General features: G+C 39.3%; 1 protein-coding gene across 3 annotated transcripts in view; it reads left to right on the top strand.

Annotated features, from left to right (window-relative positions):
- Positions 1 to 25,671, top strand: part of hoxd3a (homeobox D3a) — a 31,907-nt gene extending 6,236 nt beyond the window's left edge. The window contains exons 2-8 of one of the 3 annotated variants that reach the window (XM_072700215.1): positions 2,405 to 2,469; positions 5,366 to 5,931; positions 6,780 to 7,490; positions 19,871 to 19,944; positions 20,276 to 20,335; positions 21,238 to 21,376; positions 24,645 to 25,671. In XM_072700215.1, coding sequence (XP_072556316.1) covers positions 5,484 to 5,931; positions 6,780 to 7,490; positions 19,871 to 19,884 — 1,173 coding nt within the window. In that variant the 5' untranslated portion in view covers positions 2,405 to 2,469; positions 5,366 to 5,483 and the 3' untranslated portion in view covers positions 19,885 to 19,944; positions 20,276 to 20,335; positions 21,238 to 21,376; positions 24,645 to 25,671. Of the gene's footprint in view, positions 1 to 2,404; positions 2,470 to 5,365; positions 5,932 to 6,779; positions 8,548 to 13,041; positions 14,957 to 19,870; positions 19,945 to 20,275; positions 20,336 to 21,237; positions 21,377 to 24,644 lie in introns of those variants that run through there. The other 2 variants (XM_023801735.2, XM_023801734.2) reach the window with 2 other exon arrangements.
- The last annotated feature ends 237 nt before the right edge of the window (positions 25,672 to 25,908 follow it).

Genomic DNA, 25,908 nt, shown 5'->3' with positions numbered 1-25,908 from the left:
CTGTCTGCATTGGTATATGGAAATGTCTGAAAAACCGCAAGATCAGGTTTAGGACAGTATTGTCTGCAGACAAAGGGTGAAGGATATATTCTGGAGACTGCAGGTGAAGAAATTTATAGTGAGAACCTCGGGTTTATGATAAATTGATGCACAGGTAAGCAATTGCATAGCAAAATGCAACCTTTAACTGTAGGTTTAAATAATACTGGAATATAAATGTGATGTATTCCATTGAAAAGGTTAATCTTTATTAATGCTACTTCTCGCCTAATTGTTAAAAACGCCTGTTTTGCATACATTTTTTTCATTTTTAATCATTTTGTCGTTTTTACTATTCTCTGTGTTTTCGAGGTGGTTCATCAGACGCACGTCAGGTATATATTCTGACTGTGGAGATTTTTGTCTGATATACAATTTAGATGGTAAGCGAAATTTAAAGAATTAGTTGAGAAGGAAAAAGCTGGACTCATCATTGCAAGGATAGAATCTTACCATTGCAAGAATAGATTTTGACATATGTACTACATTAGGGATTATTATATAGCCTAATCATACAATTTTCTCTTCTCTATTTTTTAAGTAAAAGTATAATTTGTAATACGCATTTTAAGAAAATTCACTGTGAATCTTTTTAAATAGTTACTTATTATAACCTTTTATGCTTTCATGATATTTTTAAATCATCACTTTAAATAACCGCAAACGACTATATAGTATCTTTTATTTTTCACTAGAAGCTAGGTTTGATTCTTTCGCTATCACGTTCTAGATGAACAACAAGACATTTTCAATTTCGGAATTTAATTTAATACTTAATCCTCAGACATCCTTCAATTTCGGTGTTTTAACGACAAAAATGATCGATCTTGACTTTGCACGTAAATTTGGAAAGGTGTACACAACGGACTTAAAAGTAGGAAAAACTAGGAACTTCATTTCATTGAAAATAAGACGACTTCGGCCCTTTTCTCGGGAACATGCCTGGAAGCTAAAGTCCTGACAAGTGAGCGCCTACAATCTAATTACCGAGATTTCCTATTTCATTCACCTAGACCGATTCACAGTTAGTTAGTTACCTATAAATTCTCTACACGTTCAATTTTCTGCATATCTTGGAAAATAGGCATACCGTCTACGTAATTATTTTGACACATTTTGCCGTATTTTCTATTTGCCCGTATTAGCGAAGAGGTATATATCCACTATATATCGATCATGGATCTTGAAACAATAGCTTCCCATTTCATAAAATCGACCCCGTGGTCAAAAAGAGGCAAAACAAATCGACAATGTAACAAGAAATAGTCACATCTATTTCGAAAACCATTCTTGTAAGTATGCAAATAATACCCTATTGTGTTATTATATCTACCAACTTACCGTAGCAATGCGTGGGCGAGATACATTGTTGCCTCAGAAAAGAGAACCACGCAAAGCAATTGAAATTACAATAAATAATCCCATTAAATACACACAGAACATGACGGACTCGTTCCTCTGGACCAGCGTTCTTTAGATGTAAGGTGGTTAAGTCATTCGTCCTTAATTAATAAATAATAGCAATAAATTAACTCCAGGGAGCCAAGACCACTAAAGTACTGTTAACGAAAAAGGCCAAGGATCGCAAATTTTCACCGTGAGCCTGCGTTCTTGTTGTTACTTAGATAAAATGGCTCTTCCTAATAGTGGTTATAAAGTATCGTATCTTCGAGCTTTGTTTTGGCATGAAAGACGACTGGTGAAAAGTTGGGTGATCGGATGCACTGTGACTTACTTGGAGGGCTTCCGTTCGTTGTTCATTAATCTGTGAGTTATTACTCAGCGTGCCAAAGGTCAGCCAAAAGGCTTATGACTGCTAAATATTTCTGGCCAGATATCCTTTGTGAGGATTCACTTGAGTCATTTTTTTCCACCACAGAAATAAGCGCTCAAGTTAAATTCATGACAACAATATACTCCTGTAATTTAAGATATTTCCTGAATTACATCCGTAACCACTGACACAGAGTACCGTTATTCTGTGCATTGCGGTTTGGACATAACGGATTCCGAGTGACTTTCATTTTGTATTACTGCACTAAAATACTTTTCTGAAATAAGATTTACGTAGCAAAATTTTTAGAACGTGATTTTTTTTTCACTTCCTCTCATTCACGAATTACTACTCAATATTTATTCTTTTCCTCTGAGACTGAAAACGATCGCTATTATTATTATTATTATTATTATTATTATTATTATTATGCCTGTTGTTGCTGACGTTGTAGTCATAGAACGAAATAGCTAATTTGTTAGTAGTGGCATATTAAGTTGAGGTATTATATTTAATGGGCGATGGTAGATAGAAGAGCAACAGTAACAAAGAATGCCTTGGTTGATAAATGGATTGTTTTTCTTCCTCCAGGTCAGGGCGTCCACAATGAGAAAGGCATAAAGGAAAAATTAAAACCCAAATCAGCACAACAAACGGTATGTATTTTTATTAATTAAATGCATTTAACATCATAAATGTCATTCTCCTATAAGACAAATTCTCTTGTAGCATAACACATACTTTTTACAAGTATGTATAAACAAAAAATGCTTTATGAATTATTTGCTGTCTTTGTTGCATTTAGTCATTTGGACAAAGAAAAAGTATTTTACCGTAAATTAAGTAATAAATAGTAATAAAACAGTATTTACAAAGGCTTTGTTAAAGATAGGCCTACCATAATCCAAGGCAGACTAACACAAAAACAAACACGCTGCCCAACAAATATGTCCCTAAAGTGGACTTGGAAGTATATACAAATCTATATATTAAACTGATTAAGTCCAATGACAAGAAACGCCAAATGTGGTCTTTTAAGCATTAATTGCGATCAGTACCATCCCAGAACACGGATATTCCTTTTGTCACATGTGTAACTCTTCATTCTTCTGCCCTTCGGACAATGTTTCTCTTTGGCATTTGCGGCAACATTTTGTTTCGATAATGGTTTGTGGAAGACGTTTGCTGGGTTTATATAAACTGGTCCACCATTCTTGCAAGGGAAGGAGTAGGGGGTTTCTTTTCGAGTCTTCCTCCTACGCTCAGACTGTTTTGCACTTCTGAAGGTAGCAACCCTCGAGAAGTGTTTTTCTTTTCATTCCTCGGTGAGGCGTTTACTACCATAACATGGCCAGTCATAAATTTTACCACAGTCCACAGTGACAGGTGCATTGATATGCAGTGCGCGGATTTTCGGGCATCTTAATAACCACGGTATTTGGCTGTCCACTCGTATGTTTCATGTATCTTGGTATATTGTTTTAAATAATTAATTTAAAGCTCGAGCTACAGCGGGCATTTCCCTGCTATTTTCATCAGGCAGTAGAAAAGGGATGTAATACTTGAGGAGTAATTTTTCGTGCCAGAACATCTGTCCTAGTTCTACTTTAACATTTACGTTGAGATTAGCGCGGAATACACATTCATCTCGACAATAATTACCGCGAGGAGAGGCCGGAGAGCCGTGTTTTTGTAACGTTTGCCTGTAGCAAGGCTAAGACAATGCATTGCGCTGGAGACTGGATTACGGATATTCTTCCAAAGATCTCAAATGATTTCGCCGTTGGCGAAATTAGACAAACACCGCCACAGGGCTGGAGAAGTCAAATCTAGAATCAGCTGACCATTGTCGAAATGATTTATATCCTACACTTTTTAAAAAAGTTCAAGTAAAGTTCAGAAACAGACATATCGGCAAAAAAAACGTGTTTTAACGCCGTAGATGAACATGACATGTAGGCCTACGTTGAATTGCATATAAAAAATAGGTGGCAGTTGTCAAAAATGTAATAATTTTGCATTCCAGTATACATTTTTAAAATGTTTCGGAATATTTCAACTATCCAATATAGCATAATTTATAACATGTTATGAAGTAATGAACAGGCTGGTTACCACTTTGCGGCCACTTACTGCCGTCTCAGTGGTATGCGATTCCGGTGTAGTGATATTTTTTCAGCTTCGTGCCCTGAAAGTTTATCTCTTATGAGTTTTGTCTTAGTTATGCTGGGGCACAGAAGTGAAAGGAATAATATGTGGCTCTCAATGCTGATGCGACCTTTTTCTTTGATCGATTTTGCACAAAGGGTGTCTTTACGGCACAAGTTAACTTTTAACTTTTTATTCTTCTTCTTTGTAACCCAAGGCTTTGAAAGCGAAAGGTTGTGGGATCTAAATATTTCGCATTTTTAACAAAATAGCAAAAAAACTAATATAGTTTCTTTCAATTTTTTCTGTCATGTTTGTGATTTTGTCACCAAGTTGGGTTAAAGGTTTCTTTTCAATATAGCTACCATCGAATTTTATTTAATGCGATATTAAATTGCTACGAAAGAAAATGTATTCGTCTATTCGAATTTTATCTTCAAATGAAAATAAAAAGCTGTTTAAGGTAGAACATGGGACAGCTTCAAGGCAAGAACAGTAAGAAGTAATGAGCATTAAAGTTGTTATACGCTAAAAAAGCTTTTAATTATCACATTATAAAGCCTTGTTGTCGTTGTCGTTGTCGTTATTGTTATGTTTTTGCCTAAACTGGACGACTGGGTAAACTGGTTAGTTGCAGATTCCGGTGCCTTCAACAAAATAATGCACTTTGAAAAAGTAGTTTGAAAACCAATAACTGTCTTGTCATTTTAAATTGTTGTATTATTTTTGCAACATTGTTTTGAGGATTGAATATAAATGCTGGTAAAACTTTTACTGGGAAGCCCAATAACAAAACATTTTTCTGCTGAACCTCCCGAAACACTGACCAGCAGACATGGCTACATGTTACTTTACTTCATGCTTTCTTAACTGATTACATGGACTAGTGCAATATAATGCTGTAGAAATTTCCAAGTTAAATTTCATAATACAAACTTATGATCTGAATAACCAATGAATAGCAAAGACTCATGGTAAAATCAATGATGTGACAGTAGTGGTACACTAAGGCGATGATTGAACATTTGTAATTAGTTACGGAGTACATAAGCTGTTTAAGAGCAAGAAAGAATATTGAATATTAACTATATAATCGTTGTCTCTTGCCATAATAATGTCTTTCTTTGAAGAAGCAAAACGATATTCAAAGAAATGTGGATAAAAAACAAATAGTATCGTCAATTGCATATGAAGTAAATTGTAGGTATATACGAGCTAATAAGCCCCTGAAATCCATCCTATACCTAAAGGTCCACGTGGTTCGTTATGATTGAATTTCCCTGCCTCTCTATCGCAAATTCGTTTCTAAAACGTTTCAGGGTAAAAACAGCAATTAAATCTGCACGTATTTTAGTATAGCGGTGGTGACTTAACGTCTAACGTGTTCTCATTGTATCTTTACAGGTCAGAAAGGAGTGGGCGGTTCCTTTCACGTGACAGGTCAAAAAGCACCAATAAAAAGGAAAACAAAACTCATGTCATTGGATTAGGGCAGACTGGCCCGCTCGGTTTGAATCCCATAATGCAGAAAACCTCTTACTATGATAATTCTGGACTTTTTGGAGGTTATTCGTACCCCAAATCTGATTCTTTTAGCTATGGTTCCAGTCACCAGCCTTACCCCTCATCAAATATCGAAAATGATTTTCAGGGTCCAGTCTGCACAATACAAACATCAACAATTCGACCCCCAAATCATAAAAGTGGTGACATAAACGGCAGCTGCATGAGAACTGGTAACAGCCAAGGCAACAGCCAGCCAGTAAACATTGGTGAGCACCAGCAAGCACCTCCTCTGCCTGCCTCCTCACCGAACCCCAGCAGCGCTTCAACACAGAAAAAGAAGACATCCCCCAACGGGGCGTCTAATACTGCCACTCCTGTTATTACAAAGCAAATATTCCCATGGATGAAGGAATCCAGGCAGAACTCAAAGCAGAAAGGCAACAGCAACAGCTGCACTACTGCAGGTATTACAACTGAAGGGCTGCTACATCTGTGTGGGCTGTTTGTTGTGGATTGGATCCTGTTCTACGGATGTGTGTATTCCTGTGTGCCCATATTTAGAGGATAGGTAGAATGAGGTCTGTCAAAAACAATATAATCAGATATTTATAGTCTCGGATAGTTTGTTGAGATTATTCACAAAAATGTACTCTGATCTGAATTGTCTGACAATGACACAAAAACAATCAATCTGCAATTCAGCTGCATTGACGGTTTTATTTCCTATGAAAAATACAGACCCTGACTTCTTGGAGATTCAAATGTTCTTTAAATTGGAGTAATTTCAGAGCTGTGAAAGCAAAATCAGGAGTTATCATTAAAGGATGAATTCTAAAATTAATTTCAAAACCTTTTCAGTCTTTCATTCACAGGTTAAGTTAGTGCTGCTCTAAGACATATAAACGCAATAAGGAATGGCATATAAATAACGGATTATATGTTCGGCTAGAATCACAAACATTAAGGTATACTTACAGCACAGAGACCTTTTAAATTTCATCTAAACCCCCACTTTGTAATCCTTATATGTGACAAATAAGATCACATTTTTTGTGTGTTTAAAAATGTAATATCGAAAGTGATACATTATTTATATATGTGGTTAAACATACAGAATAACATCAGTTTAATTAAAATGGTTGTGCTAAACAAATTATTGTGGTAATACTTTGGTTTGTCGTCAGCGGTTGTAGAACTGAGTATACATCTTTTTAATTAGAATGAGATCACGATGTTGCCTAGTGACATGCTATGCATTGTGTTCGATTGTATAAGTTGTATTCGCAACTACATGTCTTCTTACTTATTTCAGGCGACACCTGTGACGACAAAAGTCCACCAGGACCAGCCTCTAAGAGGGTCCGCACCGCCTACACCAGTGCTCAACTTGTTGAACTTGAAAAGGAATTCCATTTCAACCGTTATCTCTGTCGTCCCCGCAGAGTGGAAATGGCTAACCTATTGAATCTCACAGAGCGTCAAATAAAGATCTGGTTTCAGAACAGAAGGATGAAGTACAAAAAGGACCAAAAAGCCAAGGGTGTTATGCATTCGCCCATCGGCCATTCACCGGACAGGAGTCCACCGTTAAGTGGTGCGAATCACATCGGATATTCCGCTCAGCTCCCTAACGTAAACAGTATTAGCTACGACGCGCCCTCGCCTCCGTCTTTCGCCAAACCACAGCAAAACATGTACGGCTTGGCTGCATACACTGCACCATTAGGTGGCTGCATGCCGCAGCAGAAGAGGTACCCGGGCCCAGAATATGAACACCACACCATGCAAGGCAACGGTGGCTTTGCCAACACCAATTTACAAGGCAGCCCCGTGTACGTTGGAGGGAATTTCGTTGATTCAATGCCAGCTTCTGGCCCCATGTTCAACCTCGGCCATCTCCCTCATCCCTCATCCGCCAGCGTGGACTACAGCTGTGCCGCTCAGATTCCCGGCAGCCATCATCATGGACCCTGTGACCCCCATCCCACATACACAGACCTTACGTCTCACCATGCTTCTCAGGGTAGGATTCAGGACGCGCCTAAACTAACGCATCTGTAATGGAGTTCATCCGTGTGCTGAAGCGATGATCTCGCTATTTTATTACCTCAGTAGTTTAAAATACTTTATATAATTGCGCTTCAACAGTCACATGTATTAGCCCGTATTATTATTGTTATTATCGTTATCATGGCTGTTAGCCTGTTGTTTTTATATATAAAGCAGCAATGGTTCTTTTTCTTCACTAACGAAGATCCATCGACGGATTGTTTATCGTCATCTGTTTTATTTTCTAAAGTGCAATGCTAAACTGAAGAACTGAAAATTTTGTAACTTTTACTTGAAGGTAAGTCCTGTAGATCTGTTGAGTATTAGCGACCCGTTATAATACGGATAGCTCTTTCACAAAAGTAAAAGAAAAAAGGGGAAAAAACGATGTTTTTGTCTGCATTTGGTTTCAGTTCAGAAAGCATAATTTATTAGTTTATGTCAATATTTTATGACAGTTATCTCGATTAAGGTATTTATTATTTAAAGAGCTATTTTATACCATTTATTATTTATCATTGACTTCATGTAAGATATTTGTATGGACATCTGTAGAATTTATGCAACAATATTTGGACAGACTTACGTGGTACCGCACCACGACCCCCCCTTTTTAGTGAGTCGGTTTAAATGAAAAAAAAATAGTTTGAAGCAGTTGTACAAGTGGCTGGTGTTTGTGGTTTTTGTAAGGATTCATTCTGACCAATTGTAGCTCTAATCTAAAATATGTTGTTATTCAATGATATATTCCTGGTTTGTTTTAATTGAAATGTCAGAAACTATTTAAAAAGAACGAAATTCAACATATTTCTTACAACAGATTGATTTTACTGTAGATATACAATGCCCGAGCATGTCATTGTTTGTGTTTGTTCAGATTCCCAGATCGATTTGTTACGTTCTCCCTTTCTCCGTTAGACCGTTCATGCATAAACAGACTAAGCACTAATGATATTGAAATGTTATATTTTAGTGTGTTGAACATTTTTGTAAATAAAGTGCTCAAAATAATGGATACCAGTAAAAACGAACCTTTCATTCCCCAAGTCTTGTGATTAAAATCAATTCAGTTCATGTACAGCGTGTTGAAAACGATTGTTTAAAACTAGGAAGCTTTAATTTTGTTTCTTTTAATACGTGCTTTTATTCATTAAACAGAACGACACCGTGCCGCACTAAGATCGCGAAGGAGACGGGGCTTTGTCCGGACACACACACACACACAGTCACACACACACACAGACTCACAAACACAATAAGGCCACAGAAGGATGGGGGAAGGGGACGTTATACATGTCCTCTTCAGCGCGGTCTTAACCGGTGCCTTGAAAACAATTGGTTACTAAACAGCACTTTTTAAATTGTTGGCGTAAGAGCTGACAGTTCTGGAAAAAACTGACACACACACACACAAACACACGCACACACACACACACACACACACACACACACACACAATCTAAAGTAAATGCCAAATAAGCATGTTTTAATCTTCAGTGCTGACACCTGAATGTGATTGTGACAAAGCGCAGCATTAAATCACTGTTCAGTTCTTGGTTTTATAAAAACAGTAAAAATTTGCTCGAAATGTGACAGAAATAACGAATGATAAACTATATTGTTCTCTTTAATCAACATTTGTAACAACTAGCAGTGACGGTGCTGTTCGGGTTAAAGTTATTTATACATGACTATTAAGGCATTGTTATAGATACAACATAGGCTGGTCTATTGTCACAACTTCCACTGGGTCACTGAATCATGTGACGGCAATATATTCCTTGCATAAACCTGGAAGGTGATTCTTGCATTTTGTATCATGCCCTAACTGTTTGTTGTGGAATTAATTAAAAAAAAATTCAAGAAACTGAGAACTGCATGAATAAGTAGAGATGAAAAAAGGACTTTCAGAAAAAAAATGTTCATCATTAGCTTAGCCAATTGAATCCTTTCCTCTGGTTGCTAAGACGTCTTAAAGCTCATCAATCAAAATCTCGTCGCGTCCAGATTCAACAATGATTGCTCCTCCTTGACGAACTAGGCTTTATCATGGCGAGTTTAACACACATTTCAACATGCGCGACACCAAACTTCACTATCTATCGAATAAAAGAGTTATGTGCATATAACATAAGGTAACAAGCTTCTGTAACGTAATACGACTCTTCTACTGAGGGTACATTACATTTAGATACTATATAAATAAATACCAATAAATATTAAACTTGCTCGCTTATGTTTTATTCTGTTTTTTTAATGATACTTCAACAGAACTTTGGACAAAAAGAATAACGTATATAGCAGTTGTATGGAAGACAAACTATAGATGTTACGTATATGATATTTGTTGCCTTCGAGACTTATTACTCGTTCAGTCTTCTCGGGGAACTATTACATCACTGCGTTGTTTATGATGTAATGCCATTTTGTCTAGCGTACTATAAAAGGCGGCCATTTTATTATCGTCCATCCTGTTCAATACCCACGTAGGCATAATTTAATTTCATTTAATTTTCATTCCAGATAACGATGAGTTGAATAACTTGCGATGTGGATAGTTAACATAACAAGAAGATTAAAGGATTCCAGAAAGTACCTATATTAGATACCTGTCGAGACCAAGTAAACCGTCTTCGTAGTAGACGCACGCTAAGTCTGCATTTGTATAGAAATATACATACCTAGCAAAAAGAATATCTGGTGTCATATTAAATTATATTATCATATTAAACTTGATATTATAGTTGACGATGGGATTGGTCGTATACTGATGCTCTGCATCAATATACCTGGAATTGATTATTCAGAGAAGGAGAATAGCTTACCTTCTGTCAACCTGATAAACCACAAAGCCCAGGCGTTAAAGTTATTCTCCAGGGGACGAAAACGGTGTTTGCCGAGCATCGTGCTTTTATTTTACAGATTTTTCCAGTAGGTCGATACTTTCTTAGCAATTTAGATTCCACGGTGTTTCGTCCTCATGACACGAAATTCTTGTAATTTAACGAATCAGGAATTCTCATTATTAATGATAACGTGACAAATTTAATGTGACATTTGTACCTAAAAAGACTGAAACTCAGTTAACAGCATATTATACTGTTATATATTAAAATATTACGTCTAAATAATGATTTCTGAGTTGAAGGTGATGTGAAACGCATAACATTAGGGTAATACGTTTTAGACTGGAATATTAACATTAGCAAAATGTTTGTCAGGTGTTTCTATAATAAAGTACAGTGCCTTAATGCTTTATTATCTTCAGAAATGTTTAAAAAATTATTCTATTGATGAGGCAAACGGAAGACAAATATTGTTAGATAGTATGAAAACATTCTTGGTTAATTTAACTGATATTTTTTCATATTAGAAGGTAAAGATTAACCCATAAATACAAATTGTACTGAAAGACTAAAGAAGTCATTCAGACTGAACAGTATTAAATTCATCGAAAATGCGTGTGAGCTTAGGTTACGATCATAGATATGAAAACAAATTCTGAAAACTTTTTAAGAACAACAGCATAAGGATGCAGCAATTTGGACAGCTTCCAGTGTTATAGACTGTGGAATGTATGTAGGGTCACATTTTATTAACAATAAAGTCATTTCATTACGTCAGTAATGATTGGAGCACTTTTTACAAGTGGGACAGGATTTCATCATAAATGTGGGTCAGTATGATATATTCGACTCTTAAACGATTGCAGTGATTTCAAATATATGTTATACTGGGCTTTGGGTTTTTAAAGAAAACGCCTGATACGTTTTGACTGGGTCGTAGGTTTTTAATTGTTAAAGCAGATTCTCAAAGCATCCTGATATTGTAAATTTTAAAGTCAATATTAGATTGTGACAGCATACACATATTATAAGGTTAAGGTTTTGCAATTATTAGCTTCGCTATAGTTAAAGACTCCACGTAACGGATCACACTCAGGGGTTTATTTATTGTATTTCCTGATTATGTCATCTTTCATGCCGTTTGAATTGGAGAATTTGATTGTTTTCAACGATTATTCCTGCTTATGGAAAGAATCTTTATTTTTTGGCTAGAAGTATATTGCAATCTGCTCCAGCAGAATCATTTCCTTATTTTATCCATTTTACGCGACAAAGCAGAAGACGCCTTCCAACCTTGGGCGCGCTCTCCTTTGTTATGGCCCGCTCAACCAAAACGCCCCACCTAAGCACGTGACGACATGCCGCACAGAGTGACATCTTATTGGTTTATAGAAATACAATAACCAACGCGAGAACGATCGGCACTTTAATTGGCTCCTCCAAAAAAGAGCACCTCCCATCTGTTGTGAAACTTATTTCATTTTCAATAAATGGCCTTTGTAAAATTCGTTTATAAATGACATGGTAGAAAGAAGTGGCCAGGGAACTACGGTAGTCATGATATTATTCATTGTCAGTCAATTCGAATGAACACATCCCTCTATTGTCGTTTCACTTCTTCTGAAGGCCCACAGCCAGATGGGATTCGTACTTATTAGTAAATGAAAATCGTAGTTATAGTACAGAATGTATATGTTTGATTTGGAGCAAGACAATTTGAATCGTGTTTCCATGGTTGGTTCAAGTCGAGAGAAAAACGCTAGGAACAGAACGCTTTAACTAGACTTGGATTTTGGGAAAATGACGAAGTTGGAATAATTGTAACTGACAATGAACAAATATATTGCAACATCCAAAAGAAAACAGTATTAATGTGTGTGTGTGTGTGTGTGTTTATAAATGTAACAGTAAAATAAAGTAAATAACAAAGAAATGGGATGCATTTACGAAGAATTTTTATTGCTTGATGTAATTAAAGTTATGAGTGGGAACCCTGACAGTGTGCTCTCATGTGAACCCGTGGCTATTGTAATAAGGTACTTTCACCCTATAGTCCTTGTGTTCAGTTTTTGACGAAGCATTTTTACATAGAAACCATACTCCCTTGTGATTGGTGGAAAGATCGCGTGGCCACGCCCTATGTTGTAGCGGTAATATTTACATCTTGAGCTTAGGAAGTACACTAAGCGAACACAATAAAGCGCGATGGTAATCATTGCAACGGATCACTGAAATGTAATAAATAAATTAATAATACTTAGACTATCGGTGTCGAAATCTTTAACCAATTAACAAAATAATCATCACAGAGATCAGAAATGTACAGTAGGCTACATGCCATGGATTCCATTGGAGCACCTGGTCGATACCATCAGGAGCGAACTACTGGGGTACGTGTGAAAAGCCTTATGACAATAACGCAAATGAAGCTGAGTTCAGTTACGTGGCTCAGGGAGCAGAGCACCAGTTAATGCGTGGATTTTACAATACAGCGGTTGGCAGCGAAGCGCATATCCTTTACAACAACTCGTTCACTGGAAGAATTTTGCTTCTACCAGCAGCGAAGGTGGTACCGTTCGCCGTCTTGAGAGAACCGTATAATACGCAGTTAAAAGCGTAGAAGCACATTTCTGTAGTAGGCTATTTAAAAATTCTCCATTTTTTTTTTTTTTTTTACAGAAATACATCTGACTTCGACTGAGGAGTGACAAGTAATCTATACAACATTTATGGTCTGTTGGACGAGCTTCTACACCGATCGCAGCTTTATTATGCGCCTGTTAAAACTAGTTTCATAACAGAAGGATGAAACAGAGGAAGGCCGTGCCGCCTGTCTCTCTTTTCAAAGAACCCGGACTCATCCTCAGAGCTCAATTCCCTGTACTCCACCCTGCTTCCCCCTGTTCCTCTCAGCCCTGTTCTCCCCACAGAAGTTAATGATGCGTTCAAAATGAAAGAGTTATAGCGTGAATATTTATGGGATGTCCTTGTTAAAGGTGGAAAAACAACAGTTGGTGGTGACGGGTGTGGTATTCCACTTATATTCACGTTATAATCAATTTTGAATGAAAAGTAAAATTACTGGCTTTTGTTTATGTCTAGCAACCTCTGTAAGCGATAAAGACAATCACAACGGTAATGACAGCGTGTTCCAGTATGGTTGGTCATATTAAATAATTTAATTGCTCAAATTGTACTCCTGCAATACACAATAAATCTGTTTTTGCCGACATTGATGTTGCACTCAAAGTATTTCAGATTGAAAACTCTAAGTAAAAAGTAGTGACATACGGATAATGTTCCTCAAGTCAGGTCAAGCTTTCTTGTCATATCAGCCATGTAGAATACACAGTGAAACAAAGTAACACTCCTTCTGAATCCATGGTGTAACATTTGTGACAGGACAGAGTTTGAAATTATTTTATATAGGTCACAAACTCCTGTACAATTATCAATAATTTTAGGTAATGGGAGCCAAAGGGAAGACTACTACCTGTACTTTCTACATAACACAACTATTCACACTAGACCAATTAACACTTGGATTGTGCAATCATTCAATTCATGAATTTTAATTGCAGGGCTATAAATAGCTTAAAAATATCTTGCACTAGCCGATAATGCTTTTTGGCAACAAGGTGGTTATCTTCTTCACACCTTTTTAAGTTGTAGGCCTATGTAGTAACACACTAGGCCAGCATTTTGCCATGTATTTTTTTGTAAGTCAGCAACATTTTCTCTTGACATTTGTCCTTTCGTCTATGTAGGAATTATCCCTGCAGATGTGTTAACGAATATAACCTATTCAGCACATTTTTCTTCTAGTAATAAATGAATCTTGCAGATGTAGGGATGCATATTCAGACTTGCAGCAGGGATCAAGCAAGAATTATTAAGGGGACCCCCTGCCCCAATTTGCTAGAGGTAAACATGAAAAGCCATAGTATCTGGTTTTCCTAGGTTAAACTCAAGACCTTGATCTTGATACTCAGTATATGACTTCAACAGAAACGCAATCTTTCTACAAAAGAGAAGAGCATCTTAAAGGAGATAAGGGCAGAACTTATGTGTAATTCTTAATTTCCCCGTGTGAAAAACTGATGACAGCAAAAACCCATCATTTAGGCCAAAATCACTAACATAATTACAGGTGACATCATCACTTACTGTACAGAATTAGTCCGTCATGAGAATATGTTCTGGCCTTAATTTATGTAAGCAGATTTGATTCTGCAGATGCGGTATTCATCAGATATAAAAAAACATGGACAATTTTTTGGAAAAGGATCTGTCAGGTCAAAAACTGTATAATAAATTTTATGGCCAAAGTATTATCACACAGATTAAAAGGAAGATTACAATGACAGGAAATACTGCTAATGAAACGTTTAATGACCTCTTTATTTGGATAAGGGTGGTGTGCCATGCATATCTCTTAACAAGTGGTCTATTTAAAGTCCCGGAATGATTTCTCTGCTAATGTTCAGATACATTATGACTTTAACAGCTCCATGTAAGCACATTTATAATGAGGAAACTAAAAAAATATGTTGGATGTAAGTATGGAATTTATTTAATATAATTACAAAGAATGTGTATCACATAAATAGATAAACAAAACAGCTATATTATCCATAGTATACATGTGAATAATGTAAAATGTAAAATCAGTGATGACTATATAACCATTAAGTCTATATTAAATCCAGTTGTGTTTTCATTTATAGCAATATATCTAAATATACCAAAATGGATGGAAAGCTTTATTTGAAACTTGAAACTCTTCCGACAAAATATAATCTAAACTGGATAGTAGCTGTTTACTTGGCACAGCTCTGCCAGCGCTCTTCTTAGTAGTTTTGCCCAGACATACCATAGTAGCCAGGGCATCCCGCACGGACAGAAGATTTCCTTCCACAGCCAAAGCTGATGCTTTTACTAGTCTTTGTCTGGTCTTTGACCCAAGGGTGCTCCATTCAGTTACTCTTAAATCATTCCTGTGGAATGCTCATTATTTAATTTACACATGCTGTTCCCCCGGGTAGATAGTTGGGGAAGCCTTTCTCAGATCCACATATACGCTTTTCGAAATTAAAATTAGAGTAATTCTGGACGGGTGTAGGTGACCATATGCTAATTGTTTCCCATATTTGTCCACAGAAAGAAACAACAATATAAACAATGCGCAAGATTGTTTTACCTCGGAAAAAAAAATCCTTGTCATTGGTGATGAATAGTGAGCCATTCAGTGTACACCACTGAGTTACATAGCTGGAAACAGTGAGCGGATAGAAGTGTGCAGCATGCATTTGTGTGATAGACGTTTATTTTTCAAAGTTGCAATTTTAACACAAGCCATTTCGAGTTATCTCTAAGTAACATGCTTAAAAATTCATGGTGTAAAAACTAGCTGTTTGTGACTGGTGTGCGAGCAGAGTATTAATCATTGCATTGTCCTCCTGGACAGCATGCATAATTAAAAGGGAAAGAAAAAAAATGCATTTTCTAATTCCTATTACATCCTTTTCAACATACTATAGTGTTGTTTTATATGGTTGCACTTTTACATTCAGGGTCTTAGCTGATCCATTTGTCTAAAGCAAGTTAGAATATTGTAACTATTTTTACCATTGGATATTTTACGCTTCTCAAGAGTAGAACAACAGTGCATCTCCTGGGACTTGAGCCAGCAACCTTCAGGTAACAGGTATATGTCCTAAAGTTCTGCACTACCTGCTGCCTATAGAATACATATGGAGAAGAGAGAAACCCTGGGAAGGTTGTGTATGTCATTTCTTATTAAACCCAATGTGATTTCAGTAAAGGTTTGTTTCTGTGGAATCATTTACTGACGGTCTAAGATTTAATTGCCCTTTGCCTGTCTGTCAAGAGAGACCTTAACACTTCATATTAAACTATCTATTCTTATATATATAACATGAGTGTCAAACTGCAGTCCTGGGGGACGGAGCCCTGCACATTTTTGGGTTTCCCCTCATTTAACACACCTGATTCAACTCCTTGTCCTAATTACCACACAGCTCTTGAGGTGAATCATTTGTGGGAAAGAACTATGATACACAGGGCCCCAGGACTACAATTTGACACCACTGATATATAATATCACAGAGTGATTCCTGTTTCTCAATATCCTGATTTCCTTTAATATTCTAAAACTATCTCAGGTATTTACTTTTCTGAAAGAAATGTAACAGAATGAAACATGAAATAAAAGCGACTACATTAAATGATAAGGAATCGCGTACTGACCCAGTACTGACCTAACAAAACATTATTGTAATATGAATAATTTGAGATGATTGGGAAGTTTTATTCAAATGATTCTCTAGCTTGCATAAACATAAATGATTGAATTGAAAAGTATAAAATCACAGTTTGAGGGGAAATCTGAAGAACAAGACAAGGTTAAATTTGTCAAAAAAAATACCCAATATCCGACGTGTTAACGATATTTAATTGGTCTATTTAATATTTTTATTGTAAAGCGCTATGAAAAGGTGGATCCTTCGGTATCCAGAAAACAGTAAATGCAATATTTCAATAGGGTGACAGGAAGCTTAATTTGTGCAGATTTCTATTCTTGGAAATAGCTTGGATCCATTACTCAATAATTTTTTAATGCAATTTTTAAAATTAAAATGTGATGCTGCAATTTATACATGTCCCTGTGCGTTTCGGTGCTGTGTTGTAAAAACATTACATCACAGCTGGCGTATTTTTAAAAAGAAATAAAAATATATCCAGTTTGAATATGGAACACATAACATGAGCAGAAGGTTTAACTAAGGATAACGTGAGCCTGACACGGTGTTCAAGGTCACGGCCAGGCAAACCATTTTTATTCCAGGCAGATTAGCCGTGGAAGACTTTAATTATGTACACCATTTGTTTCATACAGCCAAAGATCTCAATGATATCCCAGCTACCGAAGGCTCTGCCTTTCACTCCTCAATTAACGGCGAGGGCATTACTGTGACACGGAAGACGGTGCGATCCAAGTACGCTTTTTGACAGGGGACGGATTAGCAGTAGGACGAAAGCAAGCGATGACGACAGCCTCCAAAGTCATACTCTGTCAGAGGAATAAACGTTTTCCTTTATTCAAACACAAAGAGGAATTTATTTGTCTTATTTCTGCCCAAACCCTTGCCCCTTTTCTATCCTCCGTGCGAATTTAGCGTAAGGAGGTCCTCTGTTATTGACCTGTTCTTCAGGCTGCTGTGGGTTGAATAAAATGATGTAGCAGGAAGGTCTGGTAGATATACAATCCTAATAGCTGAGCCGGCAGATTTGTGATGGTTTGAGGTAATGTACAGCTTTACAAAAAAAGGGTACCGTTAACACCAAGTACGAAGATTTGGGCTGGCGTTAGCAGCTCTTCATATATCATAAGATCACATTATAGCCCCCATTTGGGGCCCCGTAGCACGCCACAGTTGTCAGACGACTGCCGAATAATGAAGACTAATAGTAACCAACCACAGTCCTCTAACCAGATAGTTTTTATTGCAGCAAACTTGTCATTTTTCTTTGCCATGTCAGCCTCAGACAAGGTTTACAACAGTCATTCATGGGGATTTTTCTACCACAGCATAAGCAGCTGATATGTCCGAAAGCGTGTTAGCATAGATGTATGCACGGGTCATCGCGGGGTCCGGCCGGGATGTAAACTTTGACGTGCAAAGTTAACCCTTTCCCTCTAAGCTGATTCCTCATAGCCTATGACTTCATATTTCTTTATGCCGCGTCAGACTCACTCACTGTAGAGTTTTTTTTTAAGGCAAACTGCTCCTGTCCCTTTTACGATTGCACAAATGAAAGGGATAACTTATGCATGTAAGCGTTGCTTAACGAGCAGCTCTTGCAAACCATATTAACAATATTAATATTCATGAAATAATACAAGTCCTTATTACAGGACCTTTTGTCTACTTGAATTGCTGACCCTAGTAATTTTGTTAGTTCCCATACGTTCTTATTAGCTCAACCATAACACTTTGTAATGCAAAAAACTTTTATATCCACTGTATTTCCGAAAGGCGGAATATATTTCTCGCCTGTTAGTTTGTCGCCAAAACAAATACATGCATTTTCAAATTACAATAATGCATTTTTTAAACCCGAGCAGCCGTGGAGGGTGTACTCAATCACGGTTTGAAATGACACCGCTGTATTTGGAACAGACAAGTTACCTGAGTGTAGAGGCTAAAATTATCTGTACGGATCAAAATGAATGGTGCAGAATAAAACGGTCACTCCATCTGTTCGGGACCGTACTGCCGCCCTCGGGTTTCGCCAAACATAAAAGGCAACTCGCTGCGCATGTAAGAAAAGTGTGCAGTGAGAAGTCTCTGTCCGGTGCTTCACACGCGCAAACACATACATAAAGAGTACCGTTTCCTTTTTCGCCGTGACCCTTACGTTCACCTGTTACATCCTCTTCAATATGAAATTACGAGTGAATAAATTGCGTGCTCATTCATCTTCAACACCCCTCTGCGATGACTGTGATTCCTGGCTTTCGGCGCTCCCAAGAAGAATTGCGTTACATCATTATATTAGTCTTTTGCTACACTGAGAAATTGATTGTTAAGGAAAATGAACCTGGCTTTGCTATAAATTACACCTATGGATCCCGAGGAATCTGTTATTTTGTTTAAAATGGTATCTAATATAATTAGAGTTCTAATTTATGTTAAGCTACAAGTGTGCCTATTACAGTAACAGGGTTTGGAATTTAATCTGTCTGAGGGATAAAGGATGATCCAGTACACTTTTCATTTGTAATCTCAGACACGTTATTTCAGTAAAATAGTCTGCAACCATTAGATATAAAAAATGGATTACGATACAGACAGCTTTATTCATGATTTTCATTTTTGAAGTTAACAGTTCACCCACGAAGCCGGAAAAGTTTTAAAATGGGTAATTAAACAACTTATCATAGGCTGGCGACACCTTAAGTATAACAACGGAAGTCCTAGCCACTGGAAGGATGAAGACCTTACCTGCATAAGGAAAATTAATCAGTATCACATTCAGCCAAGGAGCGTATCACTTGGGAGTATTATGCATAGGTAGAATTGTACAGTTAATTTGAGCATCATCTCCTTTGAGTGCTGCAGGGCATCTCTATAAGCCGTGGAAGTACTTTGGTGTGCAGGAGGAGATGAAAAAAAAACCAATAAACCAATCTGCTGTTTCTTTTATATTTTTTCTGCATATAAAGGGCGCATGCCGCCGAATGCTATCAGTTTGTCCACAGCGCCACCGTAGGAATATTTGCAAATTGCACTCATGAACCTTCAGGGTAAGAGCGCACGGTCAAATCCTAACTCTGGTGTGTTCGTGATGTGCACGTGAAGGAGTGCGTCCCGATGACAGAGGAGAGGAATATGAATGCTCGTTCAACTTATGCAGAACTTCATGGGTAACCGAAAATAAAAGAAATACACGCTGATTAACCTGTTCACTTATCCCACCCAAGGAACCCTGGTGTGATCCTCAGCAGATGGACGGAGCTCTGTGAGATGACTTCCACACTTGCCTCATAAAGCCAAGGTGATTTTTTCCTCCAGTGTTGACAGTACTATGGGAATACCGTCTCTATTCGAAAACGGAAATTGTATACTTCCGGGATTAAAAGTCATTCTACGTTCTCTGACTAGAATCAGTCAAGTTTCCACAGGAATGCACGTCGTGAATAGTTTTCACCATTGAACAGTACACGTTTTCTCTTTTTAGATTCATTTTTCCTTTTCGTTTTGTAGGTTTGATGTTGTCCAGTGGCTCATTAAAGTAGAGATGACAGTTCTGGGGAGTATATAATGGATGCCTTAGAAAGCCAAGTATGAATTCAATATCCACTAAGGCCTTCTTTTTTCATGGCCAGCCAACCAGGATAGTGTCCACTGCTTTCGGAGAGGAGCAGCTGCCCCAGCGGTGAGAGCAGGTTAGCCTCGCCCTCGGTGCTGCCTCAGTCGGGTGGTAATTAGTGAGGTAGAGGTGTATGTGTGTGCATTGGGGCGGGGGGGGTTAAAAAAGAGTATCTCCTTCAGAGCGGAATCCCTGGAGTGGCCTTTGAATGGCTTCATTAGGAAACCTGCACATTGGTAGCTAGATTGTTTAACCTTCTCAGAACCGCAAAGAGGTTAAGAGGTTTTTGGTCTTCATGAAATAAGGACTGTGACTGCATGCCTGTGAAGAACCTGTCATATTTGCGTCTGAACGCGTGTGTGTTTGCAAATACACACAAACACACACACACACACACACATATATATATATATAGGAACCTATGTATTAATGTATGTTTTCATAACACATTTATGTTATCTTTTCCCATTAACTCGTTTTTATTCATTTGACACCATTTTTGACCAAATGTAAATGACAAATAAAAACTTCTGTGACACATCACATGACATTATGTTGCGCCGCAGACGGTCATCACGTGGACCAGTGGAAACACAACAGAAATACAAATGGACCATGCAGCTTGATGATGAAACAAATTATATATTTACAGCATGTGAAAAAAATAGCATTACACAAGCCACACCATGTCCTACTACAAAAATGCAGACACTGATGAAAGCGAAAACATGATGATTATGAGATCACTATTCTGTGCGCAGGTGCAGCACACTAGTTATGCATGCATACTGTTTGTTATATAAATGTATTATTTATTCTTGATATCACTATGAGAAATTTGATTGAATTAAAGGAACTATCTTATGAACAACAAAGGTAAAGTGGCTTTCGGAGTGTGGGGAAGTATCGCTGCCTGCAGAGATACCAAGCTGACAACATATTTATCTCTCGGTGATGTAAATGGCTGCAACACATCAGCGCTACGTTGGGGAACGTGGGAGGAGGGGTCGCTTCCCCAGCGGAGGTGCCCCGGCGCCCGCGTTCCCTGGCCTCGCTGCACAGTCATTTGGACACCATCTCCGACCAATGCCCAGTGCACCTCAGGCAAAGATTTCAGGTGAGCATTTAATTTACTATCTTGCTTCTGAGGGAATAAACATGGGGAGGCTGGTAAGAATTTAACTCGCGCGCTTTCTCTTTAAGGAGAAAATACGAGGCCGCAAATAGGTTAAAGCACCAATTACGGAACCTCGCACGGCTCAGCGCTGATAAAATGCACGTTTTTTCCCCCTTACCCTGGTAAAAGGGAACGCCGAGTGCGACGTGCATTAGCTGAAACACGTCAGTGCCTGGCGCACTCCCCCTCCAGAGTGATCGTGGGGATGTGGCGATTTCAAATTAAATACTTTGTGGGCAGCCTCTCCAAAATGTTATGGGCTGGTGCCTCAACAAATATGTTTGTTCAAGTCGGGTGAGTAAAACATGTATGGCTGGAAATGAATGGCCCCTGGCCGCTGGCAGCGCTGTTCAGTGAGGCAAAGTGGCAGTAAATTGTTTGTCTTCGGCAGTAAGGTCCTATAATTCTTCTGGGAGCCAATGACATTGTGCATGCCAAAGAAAATATTGATAAATAGCGGAAAATCAAAACGGTGAGAATTTTTTTAGAGGAACCCACGTCCCTGTACCCTCTGCCCGTGAGGCATGATTTGAACGCATTTGGCTTCTCCAGGTGCAGCCCCAGTGCTGAATGTTTCTCCTTTTTTTAAGTGGTTTTTTTTTTTTGAGAATCAGACGAAAAGATAATGTGATATCTCATCATTTAAAAAGGTAGTTAAAACATGGCGGGGAGCTGGATGATCTTTAGTCCTTAATGTCTGCTCGACTCACCTTTTTCAAGGCAGACCTTTTTCTCAATTTATGATCTAATTTTCAGTCATTTATAGCCTCGGGTCATGAAGTACATTGTCTCTTATCAGCACTGAATCAGAATGCGGCGATTGCATTTCTGCAAGTGGACTGCCAGGGACCTACACTTCCTTATTCCCACTAAATTGCATCTTCATCCACGGCAGAACCTTCTTCACGGCTTGGACCACTGGCACCTCCCAGCTTTAACCCCACACAAGTGGGCGGCTGGTGCGTTCAACTCGCTCGCTGTTTTAAAAGTTAGTCGCATGGGCAGCCACCTGGAACTCAAATATCTTGGACCCGGATCAGTCACTGGTAACCAGTTGGGCTCCTCGCTCCATGGGTCTCCATGAAGTACACCTCCTCACCTACGGATCTTGGGTCCTGCCATCAATATTGTTTTGTGTCTTCCAGGGTTTCTTATTTTTATTTCCACACAGCCCTGCGAAGGCAGGAGCCCGATTAATATTTAAAAGGGGGGCATGACTCTGCCCCCCTTGTCCCAGGCCGCCAACGTCACTGGCATGCGATTTGTTATAAGCCTAGCCTTGTCAGTGATGACCCAGTGAGGTGTGAGCGCGACATGGCCTGGGGCATCCAGAGAGCTGTTTTCTGGGTTGGGAAACACAAAAATGGAGGCACTTTCAAATGATTTTGGCGTTGGTCGGGGTAACGCAATGATGTCATTAATCTGAACAATTTATTTTAAACTCAGCCACTGCACTTTCCCGCATGTTTTCTACACCAAAAGCACATTGACATAGGACTGTTTTGCCTTAAAACGTAATTATTCTTTTACAAACGTGAAAATTTAATGAAAGTAGGTTTTATGTCAGTGTTTTCCATGTTTTGGGGTGGCAGTATAGCTGGGATTATTATTATATTACGGTCCTGTTTGAATAATGTGCCTTTTCTACCATCCAGATTTAACCCACCTTGATGGTCAATGGTGCTAACAGTCAAAGCCAATGGACACTGTAGTTGCTGTTTGGGCAACCTGGTATATGGACGTTCTTTCAAACTGTGTGTGAGGTAAACCGGCAGCCCCCCCCCCCCCCACTTTCCGTTCAAAGCAGCCCCTGATTCCTTTGTCATACATTTTATCATGTGGATGCAGGCGACGCTTTTGTTAGCATATCGTGCCTCATCCATAACCCTCCAGGGCTGCTGAAGAGATAGTGGAGAATGGATCTATTGAATAGGACCATGACAGAACCTGCTGTTAAAGTGAACTCTCCGTGAACTGGGCTGAACAGTGGGGTCCATGCATCAAAAAATATACACTTTTTTCCACCCCCCGTTCACTCTTACTCTCCAGTGTTTAATTCAGTTTTGCCTGGACAAACGCAGTGCGGCTCCCATCCGTCCATGAATCAATCTGTCAATCTCAGGGCCGCCAGCGAGCCGAATCTGCCGTGTCCGATTCCATCGAAACGACGCGACACTAGATCCCGGGTTTTACGTCCGTCGTGTGAGCTTTGAAGATCTCATCCTTGTCTTCATCTTCCACGCATGGGGGAAAAAAAAGGATGAGGGCGAACAGCTCTCCTTTTAGCTGGAGCCCACGTTTCCCGGCGTGTGCCGTCTCACTCGTGCGTCGCACGTTCGGACCCATTTACCGCGCGCAGCTTCCGACATGCGAATGGTTCCGGTGTCTCCGGTACGTCCACCGCTGGCTGGGGCGATGTTTTTTAATACGGCATTCAAAATCCAATTAGAACTAGATTTAATTTCCTCTTAGGAAATATGAGCACGTTGCTCTCTTCTCCAGCTCGTACGTATAATAGGCCATCTTTCATAGGCCCTGAAAGAATGTTATTAATTTCAGCTCAGCAGAAAATAGATTTGCGGCCTCAGAGATCTAGTTAACTGATTGACTGGGGCAATTGCGAGCCTGCGGAGCGCCTGGCAAGACGTAGCCTGATGGAGGAGGTGAGGAAATTCAAGCTACCAGACTGGAAGGGAAAGGCAGGCCACGCTTTGTGACTGCCATCCGGGGGTGGGTGAGGGGGGGGGACTTAATCAGGACTTCCATCGCTGTCTTAAACAACACCATCGCCATTGCCAAGTAGTTCTTATCCAACTTGGCCATTTTTGGCCCATGCTTAATCTAGCTTGTAAAACGCTAGGAGATTTATTTAGTGGAAACCTTTTTTTTTTTTTTTTTTTAAATAATATTTTGTAACTTTAGATGTTTTTTCCCCCACTTCTTCTCAAAGAGAGGGAATGTGAGACTAAGTGCCCATGTGGAAACAAAGAACCGGTTTTGGTACTTGACTCGTGCAGAAGCCCCATGGCAATATTGTCACAGACTTTGTGGTCATATATAAAAAGCCTTTGGATGCAATTTAATTTCTGTCAGCTTTAAGGCTGAGCAACTATAATGGATTTCTTTTATGCCTCTGACTACACAGCTTCGCTTGCGAGTTATACCTCTACCTCTCTTTTTTATCTCCCTCTCTTTGCCCCTGAGGTAGGGTCCCCTCCTTACTCCTCGAAAATCAGCTCGCGTGGGAGCCGGCTTACTGAAGCGATGGAAACTTCCAGCGTCTAGGAGACCACGTATGTCCAGCCGTCCCCTGCGCTCCCCTCAGTTTGGAAAGCATCACAGGACCCCTCCTGCCTTGTGTCATGTGATCTGGAAAAAAAAAATGAGAGGGAACTGGCGCTGGCAAGTCTGGTATAACCAACTGGTCCTGGTAGCCCGATTTCAGCATGTTGCGTCGCTCTGTGCTGTCAGCCGGTATTACGGCACTTGTGCTTTGCTTGTACTTGGTGCAGAGACCCTCCACGGCCATCGGCAGCCCTCGCTGCCAGGGCCCACCCAGGCCCCAGTATCGATTAGATTTTAGTGTGATTAAGCACTGTTTTACAATAAGGTCACCGCTCTCCCACCCGCAATGAGGTCACCGCCTCTCTCCTCGGCTGCAGCCCACAGCTAGGCTGCCGGAAGCCCGGAGCCCCCACAGTCTGCCAGCCCGACAGGCTGGACAAAGTCCAGCGGCTGAGCCAGAGGCCCGTGCGGCGGGCGGTTCCCCGCCGACACTGGAGGCGAGGCGACTCTCCAGGAGCGTGCCGGCAGCCAGCGGAGGAGTGCGTGACCCATCACCATGGCCGTTCTGTTGACAGCAGCTGACAGGACTTTATTAAGACATCTGAGGGGGTGGTCTGTCCCTGAAGGAAGCTGCTTAAGCTAGAGCTGGTCCTATGTCCTGCATCCTGCCTCAAGTTTACTTAAAGCGGTACAGGCTCCATATCACCGCCGTTCATACAGACTTAATTGGAGCTGTGTTGCACAAATCTGGTCTTCATTGTCTTATAACCAACATAACTTTACAGTTTATTTATTACATATTTTATTTTATATCTTTATTATTACATATTCTTTGTCTTACTGCTTCCAGTATTCTTACAGTGGAGCTTACAGTGGAGCTGACGACTTTGCACTTCACTGCATGTTACAGTTGGACAAATAAAACCCTTGAATCCTTAAAATTCTTATAGTGTGTCTCAACCCCCCCCCGCCCCCCCCCCCCACGTTAGCATAAATGGGGGCATTGTAAATGAGATTTCTGATCAAACCTCCATGTTTACAGCTATTGCAGTGTTTGTACACCATATTCAAATATGTGTTTTGTTAAAGAGATTAAAAAAAAAAAATTTAAAAAAAGACGGCAGATACATCTATTAATTTGGTAAATATACTTTTCTGCAGCTAATTAAACAGAGCCCCGCTGAGTG

This window comes from Paramormyrops kingsleyae, chromosome 16 (genome assembly GCF_048594095.1).
Source record: "Paramormyrops kingsleyae isolate MSU_618 chromosome 16, PKINGS_0.4, whole genome shotgun sequence".
Classification (NCBI taxonomy): domain Eukaryota; kingdom Metazoa; phylum Chordata; class Actinopteri; order Osteoglossiformes; family Mormyridae; genus Paramormyrops; species Paramormyrops kingsleyae.
This window is presented reverse-complemented; position numbering and strand designations above follow the sequence as displayed.